At 61.1% G+C, this 26,460-nt stretch overlaps 1 protein-coding gene across 1 annotated transcript in view; it reads left to right on the top strand.

Moving 5' to 3' along the window:
* The window catches only part of HMCN2 (hemicentin 2), a gene marked incomplete at its 5' end in the record, with an annotated part of 137,643 nt that extends 118,429 nt beyond the window's left edge, over positions 1-19,214 (top strand). Inside the window, 17 exons of the mRNA XM_081102896.1 lie at positions 860-1,073; positions 1,903-2,037; positions 3,017-3,207; positions 5,772-5,853; positions 7,086-7,355; positions 9,959-10,108; positions 10,584-10,721; positions 10,821-10,942; positions 11,238-11,475; positions 12,544-12,603; positions 12,724-12,846; positions 13,785-13,919; positions 15,105-15,233; positions 15,670-15,990; positions 16,558-16,677; positions 17,528-17,654; positions 18,377-19,214. Coding sequence (XP_080959022.1) covers positions 860-1,073; positions 1,903-2,037; positions 3,017-3,207; positions 5,772-5,853; positions 7,086-7,355; positions 9,959-10,108; positions 10,584-10,721; positions 10,821-10,942; positions 11,238-11,475; positions 12,544-12,603; positions 12,724-12,846; positions 13,785-13,919; positions 15,105-15,233; positions 15,670-15,990; positions 16,558-16,677; positions 17,528-17,654; positions 18,377-18,722 — 2,901 coding nt within the window. The 3' untranslated portion in view covers positions 18,723-19,214. The remainder of the gene's footprint in view (positions 1-859; positions 1,074-1,902; positions 2,038-3,016; positions 3,208-5,771; positions 5,854-7,085; positions 7,356-9,958; positions 10,109-10,583; positions 10,722-10,820; positions 10,943-11,237; positions 11,476-12,543; positions 12,604-12,723; positions 12,847-13,784; positions 13,920-15,104; positions 15,234-15,669; positions 15,991-16,557; positions 16,678-17,527; positions 17,655-18,376) is intronic.
* Between the last annotated feature and the right edge of the window lie 7,246 nt (positions 19,215-26,460).

Raw genomic sequence — 26,460 nt, forward strand, 5'->3', positions numbered from 1 at the left:
CGGCCTGGCGCACAGAGGGCAGCCATGGCAACAAGGGGAGCGGTGAGCATCGGCTGCACCCCCAGCTCGTCATGCCGAGCGCTGTGCAGTCTCAGCCCAGGATCCTGGGAAGACAGGTGTCGCTGTCCCCGGGAGCCGATGAAGACCCTGAGGCTCTGAGTGTCCCCAGGTCACGCTGTTCCCAAGCAGAACCATAATTTGAACATGGACCCCCTGACGAGCTCCCGGGAGGGAGGGAGCCTGGACGGGGGCAGGGTACGGCCATGGCTCTGCGTCCCGGCCTGCGCCTGGTTGTCCTCAGCCTCGTGTTGATGTTGACCGGGGGTGGGGACCCCGCCCGGGTGGGGACCCCGCCCGGGTGGGGACCCCGCCCGGGTGGGGACCCCGCCCCCTTCCCCATCGGCACTTCTCGGATTCTGTAATTACAAAACGGGCTGCTCTCCGGATGTGCGGCTGCTCAGACACACCTGTGGGGGGGACGGGGCTCAGGGCACCACAGGCCCTGCCCCACGGGAGGCCGGGTGGTGCAGTGGTGAGACGCCGGCCCTGCTTCCTCTTGGAGAAGTCGCCAAAAGCAGGAGCTTCCTGAGGGACCGTGTTAGCGTGGATGGCGCTGGTCCAGGGCAAGTTCTGAGCGCAGAGCTCGGCACGGAGTAGGCGCTCGGTGAATGGAAACTGCCGTGATGGCGCGGTCAGGGCTCGGAGGAGGAAGCTGCGGGGCCGCAGGGGTGCAGCAAGCCCTGTGCCAGCTGAGGGACTCAGGCAGCTCGCCGCCTCTGGCTGGCTGCCCCGTGGGAACCTGCTGGGGCCCAGGCTGGGGGCGCAGGCAGTTCTCGCTGACCCCTCCCTTTGCCCACAGAGCCAGGATGCTGGTACCTACACCTGCACAGCCGAGAACCCCGTGGGCCGCGCCCGCCGCCGGGTGCACCTCACCATCCTGGCGCTGCCCGTCTTCACCACCCTGCCTGGGGACCGCAGCCTGCGCCCTGGGGACAGGCTGTGGCTTCGCTGTGCGGCCCGGGGCAGCCCTACGCCCCGCATTGGCTGGACCATCAACGACCGGCCAGTCACAGGTCTGGGCCAGCGGCGGGCTGGCGGGCAGCACGGGGCCCTGGGAGGCGGCGGAGGCCCAGCAGGGGAGCCCACGCTGGCAGGGAGGTAGAGGGTGTGAGTCGGTGCGTTGGATCCTGGGTCTCCAGACTTGGCCCTGGGCAGCGTGGTTGGGACAAACCCGTGTTTGGCCAGAGGTGACTTGTCACGCGTCAGACCTGGCAAGAAGCCACCTGCAAAAAAAACTCCACCCTGGGGACCTCGGGCCAGGAGTGGGCCTGTGCTCCACCCGGGGCCACGGCGCCCACTGCGGGCCCTCGGCAAACCCCTTTCCTGAGGGCTCTGGCTCCTACGGGGCCCAGCTGATGTTTAGGGGCCTGAAGGCTGCATAGTAGGTGCTCAGTAAATGTCTGCCGAATCGCTGAAATGCAAAAAGTCACTGCAAAATGACGTTCCACGCCCTCCTAAGCCAGGAGACTGCTTTATCCCCCCTCAGACCCCCTCCCACCCCCAACTTCCTGGGTGGGAGCTGGGGCGAGTGATCCAGCCTCTCTGAGCCCAGCTCCTTCCCGTGAAGCGGAGATAGCAGGCGTCCACGGGCGCCGCGTCCATGCAGAGGCCCACGGGAACAGGCACCCGGACACCTGCCCTGACCGCTCACCCAGCTCACAGTGTGGACCCGGAAACGAGAAAGGCGGCCCCTCACACACATCCTCTAAGGCGGCCTGTGCTTCCCCCTCACCAGGCGCCCCCAGGGAGAAGGGCCACCGATTTCTGTGTCTTTACTAGGCACCTGTTGGGTGCTCAGGCCGGAGTTCAGGGCACCCTGAGAGGTCTCTTTCTTTGCCACAGAGGGCGTGTCCGAACTGGACGGGGGCAGCACGCTGCAGAGGGTGGCGGTCAGCAGGGAGGACAGCGGGACCTACGTCTGCTGGGCTGAGAACAGAGTGGGCCGCGTGCAGGCTGTCAGCTTCGTCCACGTGAAGGGTGAGGCACGAGCCCTGGGCTTTTCGCTCGAGACCGGCTGGACTCCCTCTGAGACTGGCCTCCTGACCTTGGAACTAGCAATTCTCCACCCTGGCTGTACATAGCACCCCTGGGACTTCATAAACTCAGAGGCCCAGGTCCACCCTGATTTAGTAGCCCTGCCTCCCTGGGGCACGGCCCAGCAGAGGGATTTTTAATCCCCCAGACAGCCTGGCTGCAGGTGGAATGGGGATCTGACCGGTCAGCCTGCAGGATCCGACTGAGCCGCTAGACAGGGCCCGTGTGGGAGGCAGGCCCGGGGGCCAGGGCACTCTGGCAGGAAAACACACGAAGCTTGCCAGCCCGCCCGTGGTCCCCTGTGCAGCCAGCAGCGACACAGTAACCGGTGCTGGCCATGTGTTAATTTGCTCAACTTCAGGATGGGTAGGGTGGGGCTTGACGGAGGGCCATGAGCAGCCCCGGCACCAGGACACAGCGGCTGCTGTTGGTAGAGTCACCCTCAGGAAACCAGGAAGGGGAGGAACCGGTACAGCCATTCACGAGCGGTTTAAGGTTGGAGTGAGATGAGGACCAGGGACGTTTTGGTGTCGCTGTGGACAGCAGAGGTGTCCTCGTGGCCACGTGGTCCTTGTTTTCCACAGTCCCCAGCAGGCACCCTGCAGCTGGGGTAATTAGTCCATGAGAGCGGCTATATGACACTCGTTGCATTGCCTTCCCTCCTGCACCTGCCTCAGACATCACTAATCAATCACCACACTGTTCCCACTCGGCTTCAGATCTTTCTCAGCAGCGCTCCTGGCAGCCGCTGCCGGTCTGTTTCACTTGACCCATCATGTGGGAGCTGTTTGCCGGCCCTGATGTGTTGACTGTACTCGGCCCTCCTGGGGTCTGGGGACAGGCCTCTGGGGACAGGATTACGGGAGGCTGAGTCTGAAGGGAACTTCCTCCCTGACCCCTTGTCCAATGTCACACTGTGCAGAGGCTCCTGTCCTACAAGGAGAAGCCTTCTCCTACCTGGTGGAACCTGTGGGGGGCAGCCTGCGCCTGGACTGTGAGGTCCACGGAGACCCAGCGCCTGACATCCACTGGATCAAAGACGGCCTTCCGCTGCGGGGCAGCCGACTCTGGCAGCAGCTGCAGAATGGCTCGCTGACCATCCGCAGGACGGAGGCAAGGAGGGGCCTGGCGCTCTAGGAGGGGACATCTGGGACAGCCCTGGGCCTTTTCTGACTGCTCAGAAGGGTTCTCTAGGTTGGCACCACCCTCTACAGTCTGCAAAGCGCTTTCCTGCCTGTTGTCCAGAGATTCCACCCCCCTCCCCTCACTAGGGTGACCTCCAGCCAGCGACTTCACTTCTCTGTGCCTCAACTACACCACCCATTTGATGGGGCTAACGATCATTTCTCCCTCACAGCTTTACAGTCAGAAATCAGTGCGAGGACCCCTACCAGGCACTTAGGAGTGACTGGCCCCTCGGTGATGACAGTAAAGGTTATTAATGACAACAACCCCATGGGGCAGGGTAGACGGGTAAGAGTGCCCCATTTTACAGAGGAAGATACCGAGGCTCAGAGAGGCCCACAACCAGGAAGCCCCCGAGGCAGGAGCATACCCAGCTCTCCTGACTCCTACTTCATGCAGTTTCCAAAGCCTGTGCGCTGGGCAGCCCCCACTCCCCTTCCTTCTGCGTCCCAAGCCCCATGGTCAAGCGGAAATCCACGATTCACTCCTGTCAAGCTCATCTTAGGGGTCCTTGATCTTGCCCCTTTGGGAGCCTGTCCCTAGAAAGTGATAATCATAGGACTGGTACTGACAGCGCGGTAGCCGTAACCGCAGCAGGAATAATGGCTGCTATGACCTGAGGCTGTACCATATACGCACCAGGCACCGATGGCTGTGATTTCTTTTGATGCCACAACAATCCTAGCAGTTGTTATCCCCATTTTAGAGATGGGGAAACTGAGGCCCCAGAAACATGGTGATGTCTAGTAGTGGCTTCAGCATAGACCCGAGATGTCGTCCCATATGGGTCTGACCCCCAAGTCTACACTTTTAACTGTGTGCAGGCAGGTGTTGCAATAGTGCCCACTTGTGGATATTCTGAGAACAGCACCCTGGTAATGAATTCTAGGAGTCTGAGATCAGCTATGCCTCTCAGTCTCCAGAGCCGGACAGTGTCAGACGCTGTTTCTGACTAATTAGATCAGGCAAAGACCCAAAGCATCCAGAGGCCTCTGCCTGCAGACTGAAGTGCTGGATTCAGTCTTGAGTAGCCCTCAGGCAATTGTCCACAGGTGTGGTGAGAGGTTTTCTAACAGGGTGGGGCAATTGCTTCCGCCTGGAGCCTAATGGTGATTCTCAGTCTCTTAATGGTCCTCAGAAACTCCACACAGCGGGGCTAGGTGTGTTTCCAATAGGGTAGGCCAATGGTTCGCAAACTCATTAGTCAACAGAGCCAAATATCAACAGTACAATGATTGAAATTTCTTTTGAGAGCCACATTTTTTAAACTTAAACTATATAGGTAGGTACATTGTTATTAACTTAATTAGGGTACTCCTAAGGCTTAGGAAGAGCCACACTCAAGGGGCCAAAGAGCCGCATGTGGCTCAAGAGCTGCAGTTTGCCGACCATGGGGGTAGGTCAACTGTCTTCCCCCGCCCCCCACCCCTGGGGCAAAGCAAAAACCTCCTGGGCAGCAATGGTCTGCCGGAGAAAGATGCACTCCCCAGCGTGAGGGAATGACTCAGCACAGGAAACGGAGGTGTCTGCCTTCTGATCACTCACTTCAGGGTGATTGTTTTGTAATTCAGTTGAAATTCCAGTTTGGTCCTGGGACCTTGTCTGTGTAGCATCCACGTGTTCTGTGGCACATTAGTATGGGATTAGGCGGAATAGCACCCCCTTTGGACATTCGGAGAACAGCACTCTAGTCAGGGGGTGTTTCAATAGCGCCCTCTGCTGTGTATTCTGGTAACAGCACCTAGTAATGAATTCTGAGAAGAAAACCCAGTGGACAGTCCTAGAGGGCTGTCACCCTTGCAGGGTGTGTTGAATGCGGCCCTCTGGTGGACAGTCCCTCAGGAGCGGCTTCTGTGGTACCATCTCTGGGCATGGACTGTGGCCACAGGCCCCCTGAGCTCTGTCCTGGGGCAGAGCTTCCACTCAGAAGTGAGCTGTCACCATCCATGGTCGCGGATGCCTGTGAAAACAGCTTCCCTGCCACTCAGTGGGGAAATGCTGCCACCCGCCTCCTCCCTGGGGAACTGGCAGTGCAAATGGGCCCGTAAACGCCCTGAGAAGGCCTGCCGCTTGGATGCCTTCTTGCTCATCAGTATTCCCACACTTATCGATCATGGACCTCTTCTTTCTAAAAGGGCCCCTCAGCGTGCACCATAGTGATAATACCTCAATGTACACAGTGTGGGAGAGGCACCCTAAGTCATCTTTGCCGCACGCAACTCCCCAGCGAGTCCATGGCCTCATCCTCCCCTCCCCGCCCCCCAGGTTCCAGGAGTGAAAGGGGATGGATTCGCTTTGGATGTCTATTGACAAGTGGCCACGAAGGCCCCTCTCATGTGACATTGTGAGGAGTCTGTGAGCCCCTGGCTGGTTTAGACTCTAAGCTTCTTCCTGGTTAGATGGGCCTGGTTCCAGACACCCCTTTCCATGCCCAGCTGCTCCTCCCCGCACGTCCTGCTGAACACCGTGTCTTCCTCTTGTCCCACCTGCAGATGGGCGACTCAGGGAGGTACCAGTGCCTGGCAGAGAATGAGATGGGCTCTGTGGAGAAAGTGGTGGTCCTCCTGCTGCAGAGTGAGTGCCCGCCTCCCCGCTCGGGGCCCTGGGCGGACGGTGTGAGTGGGCATCCAGGGAAAGCTGCGCCAAGGCCGTGGCTTGTATGGGGCGAACCCCGTCACGTGCTCCGTGTCACGCTCCTGGGGCACAGGCGTGTCGGGGAGACTGCCCAGGGGGTTAGTGTACTCATGTCTGTGGCTGCATTTCCTCTCCACAGTGTGGTCAACCAGAATGTGTGTGTGTCGCACAGGGAGGCTCCAGTTGGGGCGGCTGGGACAGTGCGGGGGTGGCGTTCTCATGCACGTCTGTGGTGAACACGCACAGGCATCTCTTGCCGGGCATTGACCCCGGAGGGGGGGGGGGGGCTGCTGGGTCACACACCACACGCGTGTTCAGCTTCAGGGGACACTTCCCATGGTCGGCTCCTAAATGGCTCCCAAAGATGGCCCCGTCCTAACCCCCCAGACCCGGGAGGGCGACCGTGTCTGGAGGAAGGACCTTTGCCGATGTCGCTAAGGATCTTGAGGTTAGGGGGCCGTCTTGGATGAGAAACCGAGGGTGAAGCAGTGACCTGGTGAGAAGCGCTCACCAGGGACAGAGCCGCGTCTGCCCGTTTCATGTGGCATCAAATACAGGCAGCACCGGCGAGGGTCACCCTTTCTTTGGAAACCACCCGAATGTCCTACGATAGGGCGCGGCTAAGGGAGCCATGCTGGAGCCAACCACGCAACACTGTGTGGCACCCGGAGATGAACATTCAGGGACATGAAACGGAGTCATGATCTATGCTAGAACGGGAGGAAGGAATGGAGGGAAGGAAGGGGGGGAGGGGGGGAGGAGGGAGGGAGGAGGGAGGGAGGAGGACATGGTGGTCACATTCTTTTCTTTTTTAATATATTTTTATTGATTTCAGAGAGGAAGGGGGAAGGAGAGAGAGATAGAAACATCAGTTCTGAGAGAGAACCATTGATTGGCTGCCGCCTGCACACCCTACACTAGGGATCAAGCCCGCAACCCGGGCATGTGTCCTGACCGGGAATCGAACTGTGAGCCACTGAGCCACACCGGCACTATGGTCACATTCCCACAAGGAAACAGTGTCTAGAAGGCAATACGGGAAGGGCATTGGCCTGGGGGATCATCTGTGATTCTCTCTGCCTTTCTGCCTCTATGCTTTCTATTCTGCTGAAATGAGCTTGAATATCTGAAAGGAATAAAATGTTCCTAAAAACTGCCTGGGCCTCCCACAGGCGCCCCGGTGTTCCAGGTGGAGCCCCAGGACGTGACAGTGAGATCCGGGGACGACGTGGCCCTGCGGTGCCAGGCCATTGGTGAGCCGGCGCCCACGGTGGAGTGGCTGCGTGCGGGGCAGCCCTTGCGGGCCGGCCGGCGGCTGCGGACCCTGCCGGATGGGAGCCTGTGGCTGGAGCGAGTGGAGACGAGGGACACAGGCACATACGAGTGTGTCGCTCACAACCTCATGGGCTCTGCCACAGCCCGAGCGTCCTTGGTTGTGAAAGGTACGAGGCGTCCCTGCCCAGACTGTGGGCCAAGGTGGGATCTCCTGCGAAATGGGGATCTGTGTGTGGTTTGTGGGGGACCTGGCCCCCTGCCCTGCTAGGTCCCCGACTCTTCTCTTGGCTGAGAGTCACAAACATTGAACGAAGCAGCTGGGAGAGCCTTGTGGGTCATGGTGTCTGCCCTTCCCTGTGCAGAGAACCGAGGGTCTGAGATGCTCCGTGTTCGCAGCTCCTGTCGGACCAGGGACTCGGGCTCTTCCAGCTCCCCTGGCACAGACCCAGGTCCTCTCTTTGGACACTTTGCAGCTCTGCCTGGCCGGGTGGGTGCCCAGGAACCACTGCTGCTCCCAGCGGCACCACCCCTGCCGGTCGGCCTCCTCAGTCAGCGTCCTTCTCCCGCGGGGCAGCCCAGACTCTAAAACGGAGAAGATGACTATCCCAAGAAACCATAGCATGGCCCCGCCTGACTGGTGGAAAGCCGCTGGGTATTATTTCTGGGCGTCTGTTGTTTCTGTAAATACTCCACATTTGTGGCTCTGTATCTCCGGCCCCGTCCATGGCAGACATCACTAATCGATCGCTGCACACGATGCAGGTTCCTTCCCCACAGAACCCTGTTCCAGGCAGCAGCTGGGGACCACTTAGAACCGGGACTTGACACTTTGCCACTTGAAACCCACTTACTCTGCCGCCATTTAGAAAAACCCAACAAACCTTTTTAGGGGGGCATCATGGCCTCCTTACCTTTTTATTGATATTTTTTAAAAGATATTTTTATTGATTTCAGAGAGGAAAGGAGAGGGAAGGGGGGGGGGCGGGAATATCAGTGATGAGAGACAATCGTTGATCGCTTGCCTCCTGCACGCGCCCTACTGGGGATCGAGCCCAAAACCTGGGCATGTGCCCTGACGGGGACTCGAACTGTGACCTTCTGGTTCATAGGTCGGTGCTCAACCACTGAGCCATGCGGGCAGGGTCTCCTTACCTTTTTAATGGAAACAACTGCTTTTTACTTCATATATGTTCGTTGTAGAAAGGCCTGGTAATTTAGAAAAATATGCGAAGAAAAAGGAATGATCAATCATCTCTCACCATGCAATGACCACAATGGCTTTGGCTGTGGTTATTTGGGGTATATCTTTCTACCCTCTTTTTCTCCAAATATAAAGAGAGAGGCTTTTCTTTCTACGACTGAGATCACACGGACAGGCGTCTTTACGACCTGCCGTGGCTCCCGGGCGTCGAACGGCACGCCATGACAGTGAGCCCCGTCCACACCCTCTTCATGGCTCCATGCCATTCCATGGCAGCGTTTCCCAGCGTCATTGCTGCCGGCTTTGTGGAATAGGCCACAGGTTTGTTCCCAATGCCCCCCCGCCCCCAAAAACCACACTGTGTGCACACCCTGTGTGCTGGCCCGAATCTTTCTACAGGATAAATTTCTTCAAGGGGAAAAAAAAAAAATTCTTCAAGCGGCATCGCTTGAAGGTAAATGGTGTGCAAAGGCTTTGAGGCCCCCTCGCTATGGACTTGTCTTCTCTCCCTCCTCTTCCATGAGTCTTGGGGGGCCCATCCTGGCCTTGTGGGAAACGAGGCTGCTGAGTCACTCTGTGTCTGAGAAAGTGGCCAGTGGCTTGTCATTCCTGTCCTCCAGTCCCCCCCCCACCACCCCCTTTTAAAGCTCCCAGGGGCCATGCTGTTGCTCTCTTACCTGCAGCTCCCACTTTCTGCCTCAGCCCCTCATGACAAGGCCAAGGGTCGGTTCATGCCTCCTCCTGGCCCTGCCATGAACTCGGGGCAGCAGGTACTGACCAGAGACATCCCTGCTGGGCGTCATCTCCCCAGACCCCGGCTGTGGGCTGCAGGACACGGCGCCACTTCCTGGACTCCAACATTCACCAGCCCCGAATTCACCCGATTAGGAGCCTGGCGGTTCTGGTTGATGTTATGTTTTTGGACAGATCGTGGGCAATTTGTTGCTAATTTCCCCGGAGAGCTGGTGAGCGCCGAGGCAGGCTACCTTCTGTCTCTCTCCCCCTGGAATGCCATCTGCCGAATGAGGCATCTGGCCCATTAGCCAGAGGAAGCGGCCCCTGTGCCCACGCCGTCCAGCCGATTAGTGCGGAAGAGCGTCTGCTTGCAGACAGCCTGGCGGCTCCTCCAAACCCAGACCTCCGGCCCCCCCACGCCCCCCATCCACCTGCCAGCCAGGTCCGCTGCAGGGCGGCTGGAGCCAGGGCCACTGTTGGAATGGGGGACATTCCGGTGGTGGCATTCAGCATCTGGCTCAGTGCCCTGCCCCTCAGCCTGGCTCCTCCAGCATGCCAACAGGTTTGGGGCACATCTTTGGTCCCACCCCCTCATTTGATAGACAAGCCAACTCAAGTGTGGCTTGGAGGCCTGACTAGGCCAAGTTTCCAGGAAGGCGATGGCGGAGCCAGAATTCAAAGCTGGTACCATCGCCCCTCAGCTGGGTGCCCTTGGGCAAGTTACTTCACCTCTCTGAGCCTCAGATTCCTCCTTCAGGAAACAGGTACAGTAGCTGCTTATACTGAGGGCACAGAGGCGGGTAATGTCACAGTTGTTCTCTTCTTTCCTCCCAGGGGAGCCCCGGGGGGGCCGGGGCAGCATGATCGGGGTGATCAATGGCCAGGAGTTGGGCGTGGCCACTCTCAACGCCAGTGTGCAGCAGGAGGCGCGCTCAGGGGTCACCACCTTCCGGAGCAGCATCGGCCACCTCCCTGCGAGTGTGGGTAAGGGGGACCAGCCGCCCGTGCTAGAGGCAGGAGGAGGCAAAGCCTGGGTTCCGGTTCTGCCCTAGGCCCGGTTCCCAGAGGAAATCCAGCCACCTCTAAGAGCCGAGTCCAAGCCAACCGGAACCCCCAAATAAAACAGCAGCAAGGGGGTGCACTTGTTTCATTTTCAACTCGGCCCAGCGCCCCCATAGAGGTGGTCTGTGCAGGTCCAGGCTCCATGGTGATGTGTGGAACCGAGTTAAATGTCAACAAGTTCCATGCGCGTCTTTGTATAAATGTTCTGCTCATTTCACAATCCCTCCAAGACGGAGCTATTGGGCTTTGCCACTTGGGTCTGATCCAATCACTGGTCCAGGGAATCTTGGGGCCAAGCGCTCCTGGGGGCCATAGGGAGTCACAGAGGGACCTTGAGCAGGAAGAAGAGTGGCTGCCCTCAGCATCTGGCCTCTCCACCCTCCCGCCCCCCATCCAGGGCCTCTGATGCGGGTACTCGTGGTCACCATCGCCCCCATCTACTGGGCACTGGCCGGAGAGCATGGCGACGCCATGAACGGCCACTCCCTGACGGGGGGCAGCTTCCGGCAGGAGTCGCACATGGAGTTTTCTACAGGTGCATGGGGGCTCCCCCAGGTGGGCCAGGGGGGACTGGGGCCCGAGCCCAGGGCCTCTCCCCTGTGGTGACTCCCGGCTGGACGGGGCTGGGTTGCAGGGGAGCTGCTTACAATGACCCAGGTGGCCCGGGGCCTGGATCCCGACGGCCTTCTGCTCCTGGACGTGGCGGTCCATGGCGTCATCCCCGAGAGCCTGGCTGACGCAGATCTCCGAGCGCAGGTGCGGGCGAGCCCGGGGTGCACAGAGGGGTGCGTGAGAGTCAGTGGGATGTCCTGCCTGTGGCCATCCTGACTCCCCAGCAGGGGCTGGGGCGTGGCCTAGCCTTGGACTTCAGGGGGGACGAGTAGGAAGATACTCTGGGCCCAGCCTCTTGGCCCCTGGGGGCATTCTCCAGTCCCATAGCAAGACTGCCTGTGACCTGCCCTGTGACCTGCCCGAGGTTGCCCAGTGGTGGGAGGCAGCGCTGTTTGGAAGTTGCAATTCCAGATGTTCTCCCTCCCCCCTTCCCTGCTAGGACTTCCAGGAGGACTATGTGCAGACGGGCCCCGGCCAGCTCTTCGTGGGCTCCACGCAGCGCTTCCTGCAGGACAGCCGGCCCGTGTCCCTGCGCTGCAACCACAGCATCCAGTACGAGGCGGCTCGGGGCCCGCAACCCCAGCTGGTGCAGCACCTGCAGGCCTCGGCTGTCAGCGCGGCCTTCGACCCTGCGGCTGAGGCCCTGCGCTTCCAGCTCACCACAGCCCTGCAAGCCGGTGAGGGCCCTGCCCTGTCCCCACCCCACGCCCCAGCTCACAGTGGGGACAGCCTCGAGTGCACCTGGCTGAAGGCCCAGGCGACAGCCCACCGCCTGCACCCCCTGACCAGAGACTCAGGACTGAAACAGCTCACCCCCTGTTCCCGTCATCCATCCACACCCCAACAGGGCACAGCTGTCCAGGCCACTCCTGTTCAAACCCTCGGGCCTCAAGGTCAAGGTCCACACCACCCCCATGCTGATGGGTCAAGACTTGAGTCATCCCTACCCTCCTCCCAAGGTGCCGGCACCAGAGACCCCACCCAGGGGCCTGGGAGCCCCTCTTCGAGCCCCTGGTGGCCTGTGTGAACACGGCATATAGTCTCACTCACTGGGGGGCTAAAAATGTGCCTGTGAGCATGGTTTAACCTTGAACATGGGGCCATGGTAAGCATAGCTTTGACATCAGGCAGACCCTGGTTCAAACCCAGCCGCCCCACTCCAGGGCTGTGAGACCTTGGGGGCAGAGCCTGGCCCTCCCTAGGCCTCCGTGTGCCCATCTGTGAAATGGGCTTGGCATCGCCTGCCTTGCAGGGTGCGGGAGTAGAGGTGCTGTCTCTGTGACCCCCACCTGGCACCCACTGGCTGCTTCATCAAGGGTGCTGTCCCTCCGATCGCTAAGGCAGTCCGGTCTCCCGCCCCCAGAACACAGTCTGCGCCCACCCTGCCTCGGGCTCGCTGCCCTGTCCGATGCTCACTTACCCCGGCAGAGGCCAGGCCCCTCCTCTGCTTTGTCAGGACCGCAGCTTCGCCTGTGCGGTCTCCTGCTTTGTACTTAGCAATGATCTCGGTGTCTGCCAGCCACGGTCGGGCCAGCCCGCGTGAGCCCCTCATGACACGGCCCACAGCCAAGGCCTGGGCTGGGAGTGGGCTCGCTGACGCTGGGTGCCGGCCTGGCTCAGGACAGAGGCTGAGGGCGCCTCGGCCTGGCCCAGCTGGCGGGAGGGAAGGACGCGCCGGGGCTACGGCCAGGGCCGCTCTGTCCCTGCACCCTGTGTCCTCAAGGCCTGTCCTCTTTGCCCTGCAGAAGAGAATGAAGGCTGCCCCGAGGGCTTTGAGCTGGACTCCCAGGGAGAGTTTTGCGCGGGTGAGCACCCTGTCCCTGCCCGGGCAGAGGGGAGGGAGGTCCCTCAGCCTGGGCTGGGCGCGCCGTCGGGCAGCTGTCAGGAGGGCCTGTGCGTGCAGCCCACCAGCTGTCCCGCCGCAGACGGGGACGAGTGCGCCCGTGGGCCCAGCCCCTGCTCCCACTCCCGCCACAACGCCCCTGGCCGCTCCTCCTGCGCCTGCCTGGCTGGCTTCGCCCTGGCCGGGGACGACAGGCACTGCAGAGGTGGGTGGCCCCGCGCACAGGCTCTCCTGGGACCTGGCCCGGGTGTGAGTGGGTGGGGGTGGGGGGGTCGTTCTAGGGCAGTGGTTCTCAACCTTCTGGCCCTTTAAATACAGTTCCTCATGTTGTGACCCAGCCATACAATTATTTTCGTTGCTACTTCATACCTGCCATGTTGCTACTGTTATGAATCATCATGTCAATATCTGAGATGCAGGATGGTCTTAGGCGACCCCTGTGAAAGGGTCGTTCGGCCGCCAAAGGGGTCGCGACCCACAGGTTGAGAACCGCTGTACTAGGGTCACCGAGGGGATGGTTTGTTCCGGGGGTCACTGGATGCCAGCAGGGTGTTCTGATGCCCTGTTCCTGCTGGCACTTCCTGTGATGAGGGCCGAGGTGGAGAGGCTCAAGTGCTAGGGGTGCTGGGGGTCCCCAGAGACATACACATGGCCCCCCGGGCTCAGGGCGCTCGTACCCGCTGAGCCTGACAGCCTTGCCAGCTTCCCCTCGCGCGGCAGCCGTTTCTAGTCACCTGGGGTTGGAGGTGAGCTGACCCCTGCCTCCCCTGCTGGCTCCGCCTGTCCCCTCGGCCTAGGTGCTAGACACCAAATCTGACCCTGAGACACTGTCCGGACGCTGACCCCCGGATCTGTGTCCCCCCACTCCCACCATCAGGACCTGGCATTGCTGCATCTCGTTGGGTGCCCATAGGGCATTGTCCAAAACCTCCCATCAGATGCAGCCCTCAGGTCCCGGGGCGGGGTGGGGGGGGGGGGGGCTTTGTGTTTGTGGGGGTGCCAAGGTGACAGAGCTAACAGGAGGGGTAGGACCTTTGTCCCTGGGGTTCCTGGGGCTGGGACTTAGCCTTTGTGGGGAGGCTAGACCAGAGTTGGGGTTGGGGGGCCTGGGTTCATGGGGCCCCTGTCCCTGTCCGCCCCCAGATGTGGACGAGTGTGCGTGGCCTACTGACCTGTGCCCGGAGGGACAGCGCTGCGTGAACCTGCTGGGGTCCTACCGCTGCCTCCCCGACTGTGGGCCTGGCTTCCGGGTGGCCGCCGACGGGGCTGATTGTGAAGGTGACAGGGGCACGTGTGGGGTTGTCCAGGATTCAGCAGACGGGGAGCACTGTGTCCCTGGGCCTTCAGGGAAAACGGTACCCTCTTGACAAGCGGCACAGCGAGGCCAGGGAGGGAGCCTGAGCCTGCGTTGGGCCTGGCCTGGCTGCTGGCACCTGGAGGATCTCTGACAAGGGTCTTCTTTCAGGGCCTCAGGCTTGCCATCTGTCCAGTGAAGGGGGACCAGGGGACCAGGTCAGGGACCGCGAACATGTGCCATGTCTGCTGCCACTTCCCCTGTCCCCCCTGCTGGACCCTGGCCCAGCCTAGAGACAGCCTCTGAGTCCTCAGCACAGCTTCTCCCGCAGCCACTGGGAGTCACGGGCAGTTGGCCTGTGAGATGATGCCCAGGTGCCACCCAGCCAGGGTGACCGCGAGGGTCCTTCCTGCCCCCATTCCGTGGTCTCGTGATCTCCAGCAGAGGCCATCCGTGGAGGGACAGCGGGCGGCACTGAGCTCAGAAGAGGCAGTCGGTTGACTTCAGTGGCTCATGGGCCTTCAGCGCCCTATTGATTGAGCTCCCTGCCCCGCCTTCCTTCCGCCCTCCCTCCCTTCTCCCACTAACATGTGCCAGGCCCCTCTGCCCTTCACATGCGTGATCCGATTTTCTCACCATGGCCCAGGAAGAGGTCTTGTCCCACCCCTCTTTTTTTTTTTTTTTAACATATTTTTATTGATTTCAGAGAGGAAGGGAGGAGAGAGAGACAGAAGCATCAATGATGAGAGTGAATCATTGATCAGCTGCCTTCTGCACGCCCCACACTGGGGATCGAGCCTGCAACCTGGGCATGTGCCCTGGCTGGGAATCGAACCCTGACCTCCTGGTTCATAGGTCAGTGTTCGACCACTGAGCCACACCGCCCAGGCCCACCCCTCTGTACAGCGGAGGACACAGGCTCAGAGAGGGAGAATTACTTGCTCAGGGACCAAGAGATAGGGCAGAGCTCGGCCCACCCCCAGACTCCTCCAAAGCCCCTTTCCTGTTTTGGACCCATAACCTCCTTACCTTCTGGAGCTGGTATGAGCGGGAGGCCCTGAAGTCGGAGAGGGGGCAGGATGAGGCCCAGATGTGCAGGGGCGTGGGATGCCCCTTGGGGGTGGGCTCGGGGCTCATCCCCGCTCCTGCCCACACCCCTGCCTCCCCAGATGTGGACGAGTGCCTGGAGCAGTCTGACGAATGTCACTACAACCAGATCTGTGAGAACACCCCAGGCGGGCACCGCTGCAGCTGCCCCAGGGGGTACCGGACCCAGGGCCCCGGCCTGCCCTGCCTGGGTGTGTACGGGACACCACGGCTGGCTCACAGGCAGGGAGTGGTCACCACAGAGCCATGTTCCAGGAATAGCCAAATGCAGCCAGGGCTGTCGTGCACTCGCCATGCGCCCGGTCCCCTGCCCTGCTGTCCCCCAGACCTCACCCCTGCCCTGCAAGTCACCTTCCCAGGGAGCCCAAGGGGAGGAGGGTGGAGAGACGTGGGTGGGTCTCCAAGAAGCTTAGGAAGAAGGAAGGGCCTCCCCAGGACCCTGAAGGGAGAGGATGCAGGACGGTTGGACTCTGGGATTCAGCTCAGAGCTGGGGGGCGGGGGATTGAGGCCTCTGAGCAGTGGGGGGATGGGGGGAGGGGGGGAGAGGAGGCAGCTGGCTTCTGGGGAAGGCCAGGCACCTGTGCGAGCCCTGAGCCTCCCTTGGCCTCTGCCCCGCCCCCTCCTAGACATCAACGAATGTCTGCAGCTGCCCAGGACCTGTGCCTTCCAGTGCCAAAACCTCCAGGGCGGCTACCGCTGTGTGTGCCCCCCGGGCCACAGCCTCCTCCCGGATGGCAAGGCCTGCACCCCGATGGAGCGGAGTGCCCAGAATGTGACCACCGTCAGCCACCTGGGCCGCTTGGTGCCCTGGCTGCGGCCCCGAGCCCTCCTCCCCGGTGGCGCCTACCACGCCTGGGTCTCCCTGAGGCCACGCCCCAGGACCCCGAGCAGCGTGGGCCACGCCTGGTGCCCCCCGGGCTTCATCCGGCAGAACGGCATCTGCATGGGTAAGACCACGCTCCAACCCCCCCACGTGGACCCACCCCACTCTGTTGTCTCGGGCTCCCAGGCTAGGTGTGTGGGCACCACACCCCGTGTTCAGAAACCCAGGGCTCGTGGGCAGGTGTGCAGGGTGGGGTGGGGGGGCGCTCTCAGAGCCCTGGCCATGCGAGTGTGCAAGGGGCTTCCAGAAGGGGGTGGGGGATTTTCCAAACCATTTAAGCTCAGGACATGTTGCCTAGTGTCCCAGGAACCCACTTTGAGAAACAGTCCTCTGGCTGCACGGAGGTGGCGCCGCAGGGAGGGAGGTTTGCAGGATGGGGAGTGTGTTCCAGGCTGACACGAGGAGGTGGACAGAGACCGGTGGGACCCCCCGAGGCCTTGAGGTGGACAGGACGGAGCTCCCCCTCCCCGAGTCCACCAAGCCCCGGACCCTGCTAACCCCCGAACCCAGAGTCGGGTGGGGCAGGGCAGGGAGAAGGCGTGGGCCACCTAAGTCACAGCGGGCAAGCGAGTGGCCACGGGGGTGTCTGTGACTCAGCCTGTATCTCTGCCTCCACCGATGCCCCGGCCAGACCTGGACGAGTGCCGGGTGCGGAGCCTGTGCCAACACGCCTGCCGGAACACGGACGGCAGCTACCAGTGCCTCTGCCCCTCGGGCTACCGCCTCCTCCCCAGTGGGAAGAACTGCCAGGGTGAGCTGCTGCCCAGACGCCGAGGGGCCAGGCTTCGTGGGCAGGGGCGTCCTCACGCCGCCCACTCGCTCCAGCTCCTTCTCCACCGTCTGGTGATCTGAGGGAGGGGCAGGTGACAAGCCCACAGCCGGCTGGGCCCCGCACGCCATGCGGAGCTGAGATTGCCTCGGCCGGCTCTCAAAGCCCTGGGGGTCAGCCGCAGCTCTGCTGTGTGTCCCTGGGCAACTCACTTCCCCTCTCTGAGCCGCAGCCTACTGGTGAGTGGGGCTGACACAGGCCTCCCCTAAGTGCCCGGGTTGAAACCAGGCAGGTGGGCTCAGAGCCAGTGCTCGCAGCAAGGCGGCTGCTGCGCGCAGGGTCAGGGAAGCCCTCCAGCCCCCAAGTCAGCGCATGCCCCCTGCCACTCAGGCGGGCCGGCCATGCTGCTCCCCTGCCAGGCTGTGGGGGGTCTGCCTGCCTGCCCGCCTGTCGCTGTCCTTCCCTCTCTGTCATGGGGTCAGGGACTGTCCTCTGAGAAGGGTGGGACACCCGCCGGCACAGACAAGGATCGGGCACTCTGCCCATGGACAGTGGGCACTCCGGGTCTGAGGGCAGCCTCATCTCTCCCAGGCTCAGGTTCCCAGGGTGCCCACCGCCATGCCCTGGGCAGATGGGGGTGCCAGGGGCCTGTGGACGGCTGTCTTGGGTCAGGCTGGCCGGGGACAAGGAGAGAAGGTTGCCCACCTCCCCCGCCTCCACAGGCATTTCTCTCCCACTCAGCCCCCCGTGCCTTCCCTGGGGCCTGCCTTCTGCCATCCCCGTTGCTCCATCCTCTCATCCCCGCTCTCTCCTTCCCCACCTCCCCGCGCAGACATCAACGAGTGCGAGGAGGACGGCATCGAGTGCGGGCCCGGCCAGATGTGCTTCAACACCCGCGGCAGCTACCAGTGTGTGGACACGCCGTGTCCCGCCACCTACCGGCAGGGCTCCAGCCCCGGGTAAGGGCTGAGTTGGCTGGGGAGTGGGGGGCTGGGAGCTTACACTCTGCCTCCTATAGGCTGGACCCCTCCTCCAGGCCACGTCTCAGGCACAGGCCCTCCTACAACCAGTGGGGTCAGCCCTGCCTGAACTCCAGGGCAGCGCCTCTGTGCCCACTGGGCAGGGTGCCCTCGTGCCATGCACCTGCCTGCGGACACGCTGGGTGCCAGCTGGCCCGGACACGGTTGATTCCTAGAGGGATGCGTCAGAGGAGCAGGGAGCACTGGGGACCCGGAGAGGCTGGAGCTGGGCAAGGACGGAGGGCCAGGAGGCGGGACCATGTACACATATGGGGACACATAAACACACACACAGCCCTGGACCCAGGAACACACACAGACACACAAACGCCACCCAGAAACACAGTCCCAGGACTCAGATACACAGACACACAAACACAAACACATTTCCACCACCGCTGCACTTGCTGGGCTGCCCTGGGGGGTGGGCTGGCCAAGGCCTTAGCACGGACCTGCCCCAGTGTGAAAGGGCATGTCTCTGGCTTCCCTGGGCCTTCATTTGCTGATCTCTACAATGGGCTGACAGTGGTACTTGTAGAGAAGGCATTTGGGGAGCAGGGGGTGGCCGCAGGGGCGAACTGCGGGGGGAAGAGGGGGTGTGGGCAGGCAGTGCTGGATGGCAACCGAGTCTGTGCGTTTGTCCCCCCCCACCCCCACCCCAGGACGTGCTTCAGGCGCTGCTCGCAGGACTGCAGCGCCGGCGGCCCCTCCACGCTGCAGTACAAGCTGCTGCCGCTGCCCCTGGGGGTGCGCGCCCACCACGACGTGGCCCGCCTGACCGCCTTCTCGGAGGCCGGCGTCCCCGCCAACCGCACGGAGCTCAGCGTGCTGGAGCCCGACCCGCGGAGCCCCTTCGAGCTGCGCCTCCTGCGCGCGGGCCTGGGCGCCGTCTACACCCGCCGCGCGCTCACCCGCGCCGGCCTCTACCGGCTCACCGTGCGCGCCGCGGCCCCGCGCCGCCAGAGCCTCTACGTCCTGCTCATAGCCGTGTCCCCCTACCCCTACTGAGGGCGGCTCATGGCCCCCCCGGCTGTTGCGCCAGCCGGAGCCTCCGGAGAGGGGTGGGAAGGAGCTAGAATAACCCCCCTCGCCCAGGCCCTTGCGTAAGGGGCGTCATCTTCTCCCGCCTCCATGCGTCATCGGACTTTCAGTCAACACGACCCCGCGTGCAGCCTTGACCCAGGACAGCAGGCCCCGAGCTGCCCCTCCTCTCCCTACTCCCCGTGGGGGCGGAGGCCCGAAGGCCGGTGACAGAGGCTGCCCATAGGCGGCAGAGCCCACAGGCAGAAATGGGGTGAAGCCTGCAGGCCTGACCGCCCCCAGGCTTGCCCCAAGACCCAGGGGCCTGGGCTGGGTAGGACACAGCATCCAGGCCAGCCCGGGGCAGGGGCAGGGGCAGGCCCTGGGGCTGGCAGCAGCTGCCACGTGCCCACACCTGCACTGTCGCCCGGCCCCGGGGTGTGTATGTGTAATCATAAAAACGCTTGTTTTTAACCAGCTCGATTTCTTCATCCAGTTCTTTGCTTGATAAGGAGGGGCTGTAGAAATCCACCCTCTGTCCAGGGGCACTGGACTAGGAGCCCAGCAGCCTGGCTCGCTCTGGGTAGGGTGGCCCTCGTCCAAAAATATGAATAGGACAGGAGCCACCCAACCCCCCATAGGGCCGGGGGGGGGGGGAGAATTACATGAGAAGGAAAGGCATTGCCCGGATAGCAATAGGGGTTTTTTTGTTTGGTTTGGTTTTGTCGTGTTTTTGTTCATCTTTCTTTACCCGAGGGTATTTTCCCACTGATTTTTAGAGAAAGCGGAAGAGAGAGGCAAAAACAGAGAGGAACATCCATGTGAGAGAAACACAGCAGTTGGTTGCCTCCCGCAAGCCCCCAGCCAGGGCCCTGGCCCGGGAGGAGCCTGCAACCGAGGTATGTGCCCTTGATCAGGATCGAACCCGGGACCCTTCAGTCCACAGGCCAGTGTTCTATCTGCTGAGCCAAACCGGCCAGGGCTAGGGGGCAGTTTTTAACAGACCAGCCAGGGTGGGCCTCGTGAGAAGGCAGTGTTTCAGCTGAGGCCTGGAGAAAGTGAGGCAGGAAGCCGGCGGACATCTGGGAAGGGTGTTCCTGGCAGAGGGACCCGCTCACAGCGGGCTCTCGGGCGGGTGGGTTCTTGGTGGGGGAGGTCTGACCAGGAGGTGGGAGGCTGCAGGTAGGGAGGCTGGATAGGAGGTGAGGGGTCGGGGAGAGGGAGGTGCCATCCGAAAGGCGCAGGTCCTGTGGCCTTCGGGCCGCTGTAGGGACTTTGGCTTTGCGGAGTGAGTCGGGGAGGGACAGGATAAGGACACCTAGTGTGCACTGACGTGTCCCCAGTGTGCGGGGACAGGGTCTGAGTCCCAGCGTGGCTTCCCCCCCTCCCCGTCCCCGCCCTCCTTCCTGACCTGGCGGCACCCCTGCGTCAGCGACCCACCACCCTGCGCCAGCTGCCCCTGGATAGAGGCTGTCTTTTCTGCACGTGGTTTGGAGAGGAAGGATCCTTTCTCCCTGCACCACGGGCTCCGTGTGGCACTGTCACCTCCCCTGGCACCCCCAGGCTCTCATCGGGTCGATGACAAGGGCAGCCGTCTGTCGTTTCTTCTTGAGGGGTCCATGGCGATCGGACTGTCCCGGCAATATGGGGTAAACAGAGAGGAAATCGCTGTGCCCATTTTGCAGATGGGGAAAAGGCGCTCAGCGAGGAGACGGGCCCTGGTGCCTTGCCTGATAGGTGACTGGTTAAAGGTTAGGCCAGTCCAACTCCTGACTCCAGCCCAGCAGCCCGATGGGATCTTCCCCAGAGCACGTGCACCTGCAGAGCTGGTTTCTTTTCAACCGGGAGTCTGCAGGCATTTTCTGTCGGGCCAGGTAGTGAATAGTTTGGGCTTCGCAGAACATAGAGTCTCTATCGAAACGACCCCCCTCGCCATTGCGTCACCAGAGCAGCCGCAGTCAGCACGCGGACCAATGGAGTTAGTTGCTTGATGGACACTTACATTTGAAGTTCACATAATTTTCACAGGTGGCGGAATCATCTTCTTTTGACTTCCCAACGATTTACAAATGCAAAAGCCTTTCTTAGGGTGCAGGTGGCTGACACCACAGACGTCTCTGCTGGTGGAATTTCAGGCTGGGCGGAGGGGAGGCTGAGGCAGTTGGAGAGAAGTGGGGGAAGGGTGTCCCAGGCCCTCCACACCCATCTCTCCGGGGCCCCACTGGGAGGCCCTGCAATGGGCGGAACAGGCCCCCTTGTGCAACCCTGGGGGCTCGAGGGTTCATATTGTGACCTATGAACCCTGCCCTCTGCTGGGCTGTTAATTTTTTATGGAGCCTGGGACTTGCAGCCCAGGAGACTTGCAGCAGAGGCGAGCCCTGCGGAGCAGAGGGACCGACTCCTCTTTCGCCCCTGCCCTCTCTGCCTTCCTCCCCAGTCTCACCCTGGCCCTTCGTGATGGCAACACCACCATTTGTTAAATGTCCAGGGCTCATGGATCTGAGTTTAGTTTATTTAATACAGGAGCCCCCGTAGTTCCAGAGACAAAAAATAGGATGCCCATTTCACAGATGAGAGAGTGGGGCTCAGAGAAGGTGAGCCACTTGTCCCAGCTCCCACAGCCTGGAGGAGAGCAGGAGGACTCAACCCAGACCCACCTGCCTCCAGGCTGCCCTGCCTCCACGCTCTGAGGACGGAGGCGAGGGAGGGCCAGGGCAGGATGAAGAGGAGGGACCCCAGCAATTCAAGACTCCCAGGGGAGTGCTGGCCAGTCAATCTGACCTCCCTCCTCCACACCTTCTCCTAAATCTCCCATCTGAGGCTCTGACACGGAGGCCGGTGGAAGAAGTGATTGCTCAAGTCACGCAGGAAGCCAGTGGCAGCCTTGGCCTTGAATCCAGGCTGTGATACCCAGTCTGAGTCTCCCCCTCCCCGTCTGCCCCACCCGCTTGCACAGGGACCGTCAGCCAGTACAGGAGCCAGCTCCGAGGGGTGTCTCCGCTTCTACTCCGCCAGGGGCTGGCGGTCATGGGCCAGGGCCCCAGCCAGCGGCCCAGCCCCCGGGCCACCTGACCTCCGAGGCTGTTCCGAGCCATCAGGGCTGGAAAACAACCTGCAGGTCACTTATTAAACTCCATGATGCAGCTTTTCCAAGAACCCAATGACGGACTCCGTGTTCCTTCTGGGTGGGGTCTCGGGCCAGTTCAGCTGGGGCGGTGGCAACACGGCTTCTGGTGCCAACCGTGAGGTGGCTGCAGGACACGACCTGCAGGGGCAGAGCCCTTGGGTGGCCGCGGAGAGACAGGGCCGGAGGGGCCTGCTCCGTGGGCTGCTGCCCAGGCAGCATCTGTGTCTGTTGGCTGCCGGGGGATTCGGTGAGGTCACGTCCACCGTCCCTTCAGCAGGTGGACAAGCAGCCACACACGTCAGCACCAACCCTTAGAAAGGCCGCTGCTGCGGTGTGGGGGGGACTGGAAGCAGCGGCGAGCCCAGGTAGGAAGACAGGGAGGTGTCCCCTGCAGAGGTACAGGCGAGAGGAGACGGCGGCCTCAGTGAAGACCACAGCAGTGGCAGAGAGGGAAGGGACGAGAGCCAGAATGTTCCTCCATGTTATTGATGGAAACTACAGGCATCCGCCCCCCCACCCGGCCAGCATAGGAGAGGAGCGATGACAAGGGGACAATCTGGTGGAGGAGGGGACAGGGTCAGAGGGCATCCGCAAGGAACAGTATGTGCAAGGGCATGAGGCAAGAAAGCGCTCAGCACGCAGAAGAAACCAGGCAGGCAGCGCAGCTGGGCCATGGTGGGCACGGGCAGTGGTCGGCAAACCGCGGCTCGGCAAACCGCGGCTCGCGAGCCACATGCGGCTCTTTGGCCCCTTGAGTGTGGCTCTTCCACAAAATACCGACTTCTGTGCATGGGCCACGAAGTTTCAGTTGCACTGTACGTGCGCGCCCGCACGTGGTATTTTGTGGAAGAGCCGCACTCAAGGGGCCAAAGAGCCGCATGTGGCTCGCGAGCCGCGGTTTGCCGACCACAGGGCAAGGGCACTAGGTTTGACCCTAAGGGTGACGGGGGACCAACCAAGTCTTTCTAAAGATCTTTTTAATCATCGATATTTGAGAATACATCTCTGAACCTAAAAAACCTTTTACAACACATAACGGCAATACCACGCTCATGCCTTAGGAAATGAACAGTGAGTCCCGGCCATCAGATGCCCCGTCAACCCTCCTTTGATTCTAACGTGGAAAACAGGTGCAAGCTGCCGCTCTCCGGGGCATTTTCTCAACCCATCGGGAGTTTGCTGCCAGGTCACTGTCGTCAGCTTGGCTCAAGTAAACTCATAAAAATTCCCTACAGGTTTGAACATTTCTGACATGGACACCTGTGGGGACCCGATGAAACTCCAGCTCTTCTGGCTCTGAGGCCTTAAACCAGTGGTTCTCAACCTCCTGGCCTTTAAATACAGTTCCTCATGTGGTGACCCAACCATAAAATTACTTTCGTGGCTACTTCATAACTGTCATGCTGCTACTGTTATGAATCGTCATGTAAATATCTGATCTGCAGGATGGTCTTAGGCGGCCCCTGTGAAAGGGTCGTTTGACCGCCAAAGGGGTCGCGACCCACAGGTTGAGAACCGCTGCAAACGATTCTACCTGGGATGTCACTTGAAATAAAGGAGCTGTTGTATGGCACTCGGGGAATATATGTCAGCGCCATCTCAGAGCTACACCGCTGATTTACAACAAAAATGAAATTCACCTCAACCGAAGATCATTCAAGATGGAGCGTCCGAAAGACGGGCCCAACGGTTTGCATTTCTTTTCCGTTGCTTGTGTCAATAGCAATTAATACTTTTGAATAAACAGTTTTAAGGTGTGTGTGTTTTTAGTTCCGGAACAATTTTAGAGATACACAAAAATGGAGACATATTCCGTGATCACAGATCGAAAGACTCATTATTGTTAAGATGCCCAGTAGATTGACTGACATCCCCAATGAAAACCCCAGCAGGCTTTTTATATAAACCCACAAGCTGTTCCTACTATTTAATACAAAGGGCCTAGAATAGCCAGAACAGTTTGAAGCAAGATGGAGTTGGAAGATATACACTGATGTCAAGACTTAGTGCAGCCCTGGCCAGTTTTGTGTAGTGGGTAGCGCTTCAGCCTGTGGACCAAAGGGTCCCAGGTTCGATTCCGGTCAAGGACATGTATCTTGGTTGCAGGCTCCTCTCCGGCCCAGGTCCTGATCGGGGCTCATGCAGGAGGCAACCAATGGATGTGTTTCTCTCATGTTGAAGTTTCTCTCTTCCCCTCTCTCTCAAAATCCATGGGAAAATATCCTCAGGCGAGGATTAACAAAACAAACAGAAAAGATGACTTGGCGAAGCTGTAGCAATCAGGACGGTGTGGTATTGGCGTAAGGAGAAATAGATCAATGGGAAATTGGAACTAGAACCACACTGATATGGTCGATTAATTTTCAGCAAAGGTACCAACGTAGTTTAAGGAAAAGGAGTCGGCCACTAATGCTGCTAGGACACCTGGGAATTGATGTGGGAAAATGCCCCCTCGAAGGGTGCTAGGAAGCAGGAACTTGTTCTGACTCACATTTTCATGGACTCCTGCTGTTGGGTGGAGAAAGGACTGGAGGGAGGATGAGGAGCAGGAGAGTATCAGGAGGCTGTGGAGAAGGTCTGAGCCAGGAGCTGGCAGACCAGCGGGGAGGAGGGGGGGAAGGGGCAGACGCTGGATATGTTTAGAAGATATAGACACCTCAGACTCCACTGCCTCAGTTTCTCCACCTGGTCAGGCCTAGTGCAGCTGTGCTTTTAGGGGTGCCACCCAAGGTGCCCTGGGTGGTGGGTAGGCTCCTTGAGGAGCCCTGACCGGGTGTGAGTGAAAGGCAAGGCCATGGTGGCTGAGCCCCAGGCCGGGGATCCCCTCTGGTCATGCCCCAGCCCTGGACCAGGAGCCGCTCTGCGGGGTGGGGCTGGGGCAGCGTATGGATGTCCGCCTGGCACATGGAGGGGGGCGGTGGAAAGCGGCTCATGCAGGAGCCGGCCAGTCTCCTCTCACCTTGACCCCGTGCCCAGTGGGCAGGGCCCCTGCTGGCAGTCGGGGCCCTGTTTTCCTCCCGGGAGAGCTGTGATCTCACCGCTCCTTGTGTCACCAGCGTTTGTACCACAGGAAAGGGCAGTGCCCTGGGCTGCAGCCATTTTGCAGCAATGCAAGGAGTACATGTGCCCACAGCCATGGCCCTGGGCCTGAGGCCTGGCTCCTCCAGTTCAGCTCAAGCCTAAACTAGAGCAGAGCGTTTGGACCAGCGCTGCCGACACTGGGTCGAGGCCTGTCCTGCCACTTGCATGCTGTGTGGCCTTGGGGAAAAACACACCCTCTCTGTGCTGCCGGTTCTGGTGTGCAAAATGGGGGCGATAGTAGCAACTTCACGTGGGGTATTCCAGAGAGCAAATGCCAGTCCGGAGAATAAAGGCGCGTGGTGCTAACCAGGAGGGTGTGGCTGTGGCCAGATCCAGCGGGAATGCTGACCCTACCCCTCTCCCATGCCCGTGTCCCCCACCAGCCGCCCTTGCCTGGCCGGGTGCCCCCCTCGCCTGCCCTGACTCGGGAGCATGGGGAGCATGGGGCCTGATGGCCTCCGCTTTCCTCTCCGCTGCTGCTGGACAGTGACATCTGAGAGTAAGACCTGAGGATGGAGCACTAATTCAAGGGGTGAAGACGTGGGCAGCTCTGGGCTGAGGAGGCCGAGGCTGCGGGGGAGGAACCAGCCCCCACACTGGGCCAGGGCTGGCTGCGGATGCTCCTCTCGGGCTTCCTGCGCGTGTGGAGGCCCAGAGGTGGCCGGCGAGTGGCCTATGGGGCCAGCTGCCATCCGCCTCCCGGCAGGCAGGTGCCTCTAGTCGCTGGTGGCACGCAGCCCCCCAGGGCTCACAGGGTAGGGGGTCGCCGCATCTGGGGGGCTTGCAGAGACTTGAAGCTGCGGCTTTGTTTGGAAATTGGTTTGATGCCTTTTCCCTCCTCGAAGGACTCGCAGCCACTGAGCTGGCCCGTGGGCTTGAGCGACTGGACAGAGTGCCAGGCGGAGGGGTGGGGACTGGCCGGCAGAGGGACAGAGGGACGGAACCAGCAGTCTTGGCCCCGCTCTGCTGAGGGTCCCTGCCTCCGGCTGCTGCTTGTTGCAGGAAAGGGCCTGGGCCTGGGCTGCCTCCTTAACATCACCTGTCCCTGCACTTGATTTCCCAAGATGGCTGACCGCAGCGTGGCCTTCGGGCTCCCACCTCCAAGGGGGGCTGGGGTGGGGTGGGGTTCAGGGCTGGGAGGACTTAGGAAGCTGGTGGGGGGTTGTCCTATGGTGCTGCCTTGGGCTGGCCCGGACCTGCAGTTGTGCTGGGCTCTGGCTGTGCCGGGCTGTGGCTGTGCCGGGCTGTGGCTGTGCTGGGCTGTGGTTGTGCCGGGCTGTGGCTGTGCTGGGCTGTGGCTGTGCCGGGCTGTGGCTGTGGTTGTGCCGGGCTGTGGTTGTGCCGGGCTGTGGCTGTGGCTGTGCCGGGCTGTGGCTGTGCCGGGCTGAGGCTGTGCAGGGCTGAGGTTGTGCAGGGCTGTGGCTGTGGTTGTGCCGGGCTGTGGCTGTGCCGGGCTGAGGTTGTGCAGGGCTGTGGCTGTGGTTGTGCCGGGCTGTGGCTGTGCCGGGCTGTGGCTGT

The sequence above is a fragment of the Myotis nattereri genome (genome assembly GCF_964212035.1).
Source record: "Myotis nattereri genome assembly, chromosome: 12".
Lineage (NCBI taxonomy): Eukaryota > Metazoa > Chordata > Mammalia > Chiroptera > Vespertilionidae > Myotis > Myotis nattereri.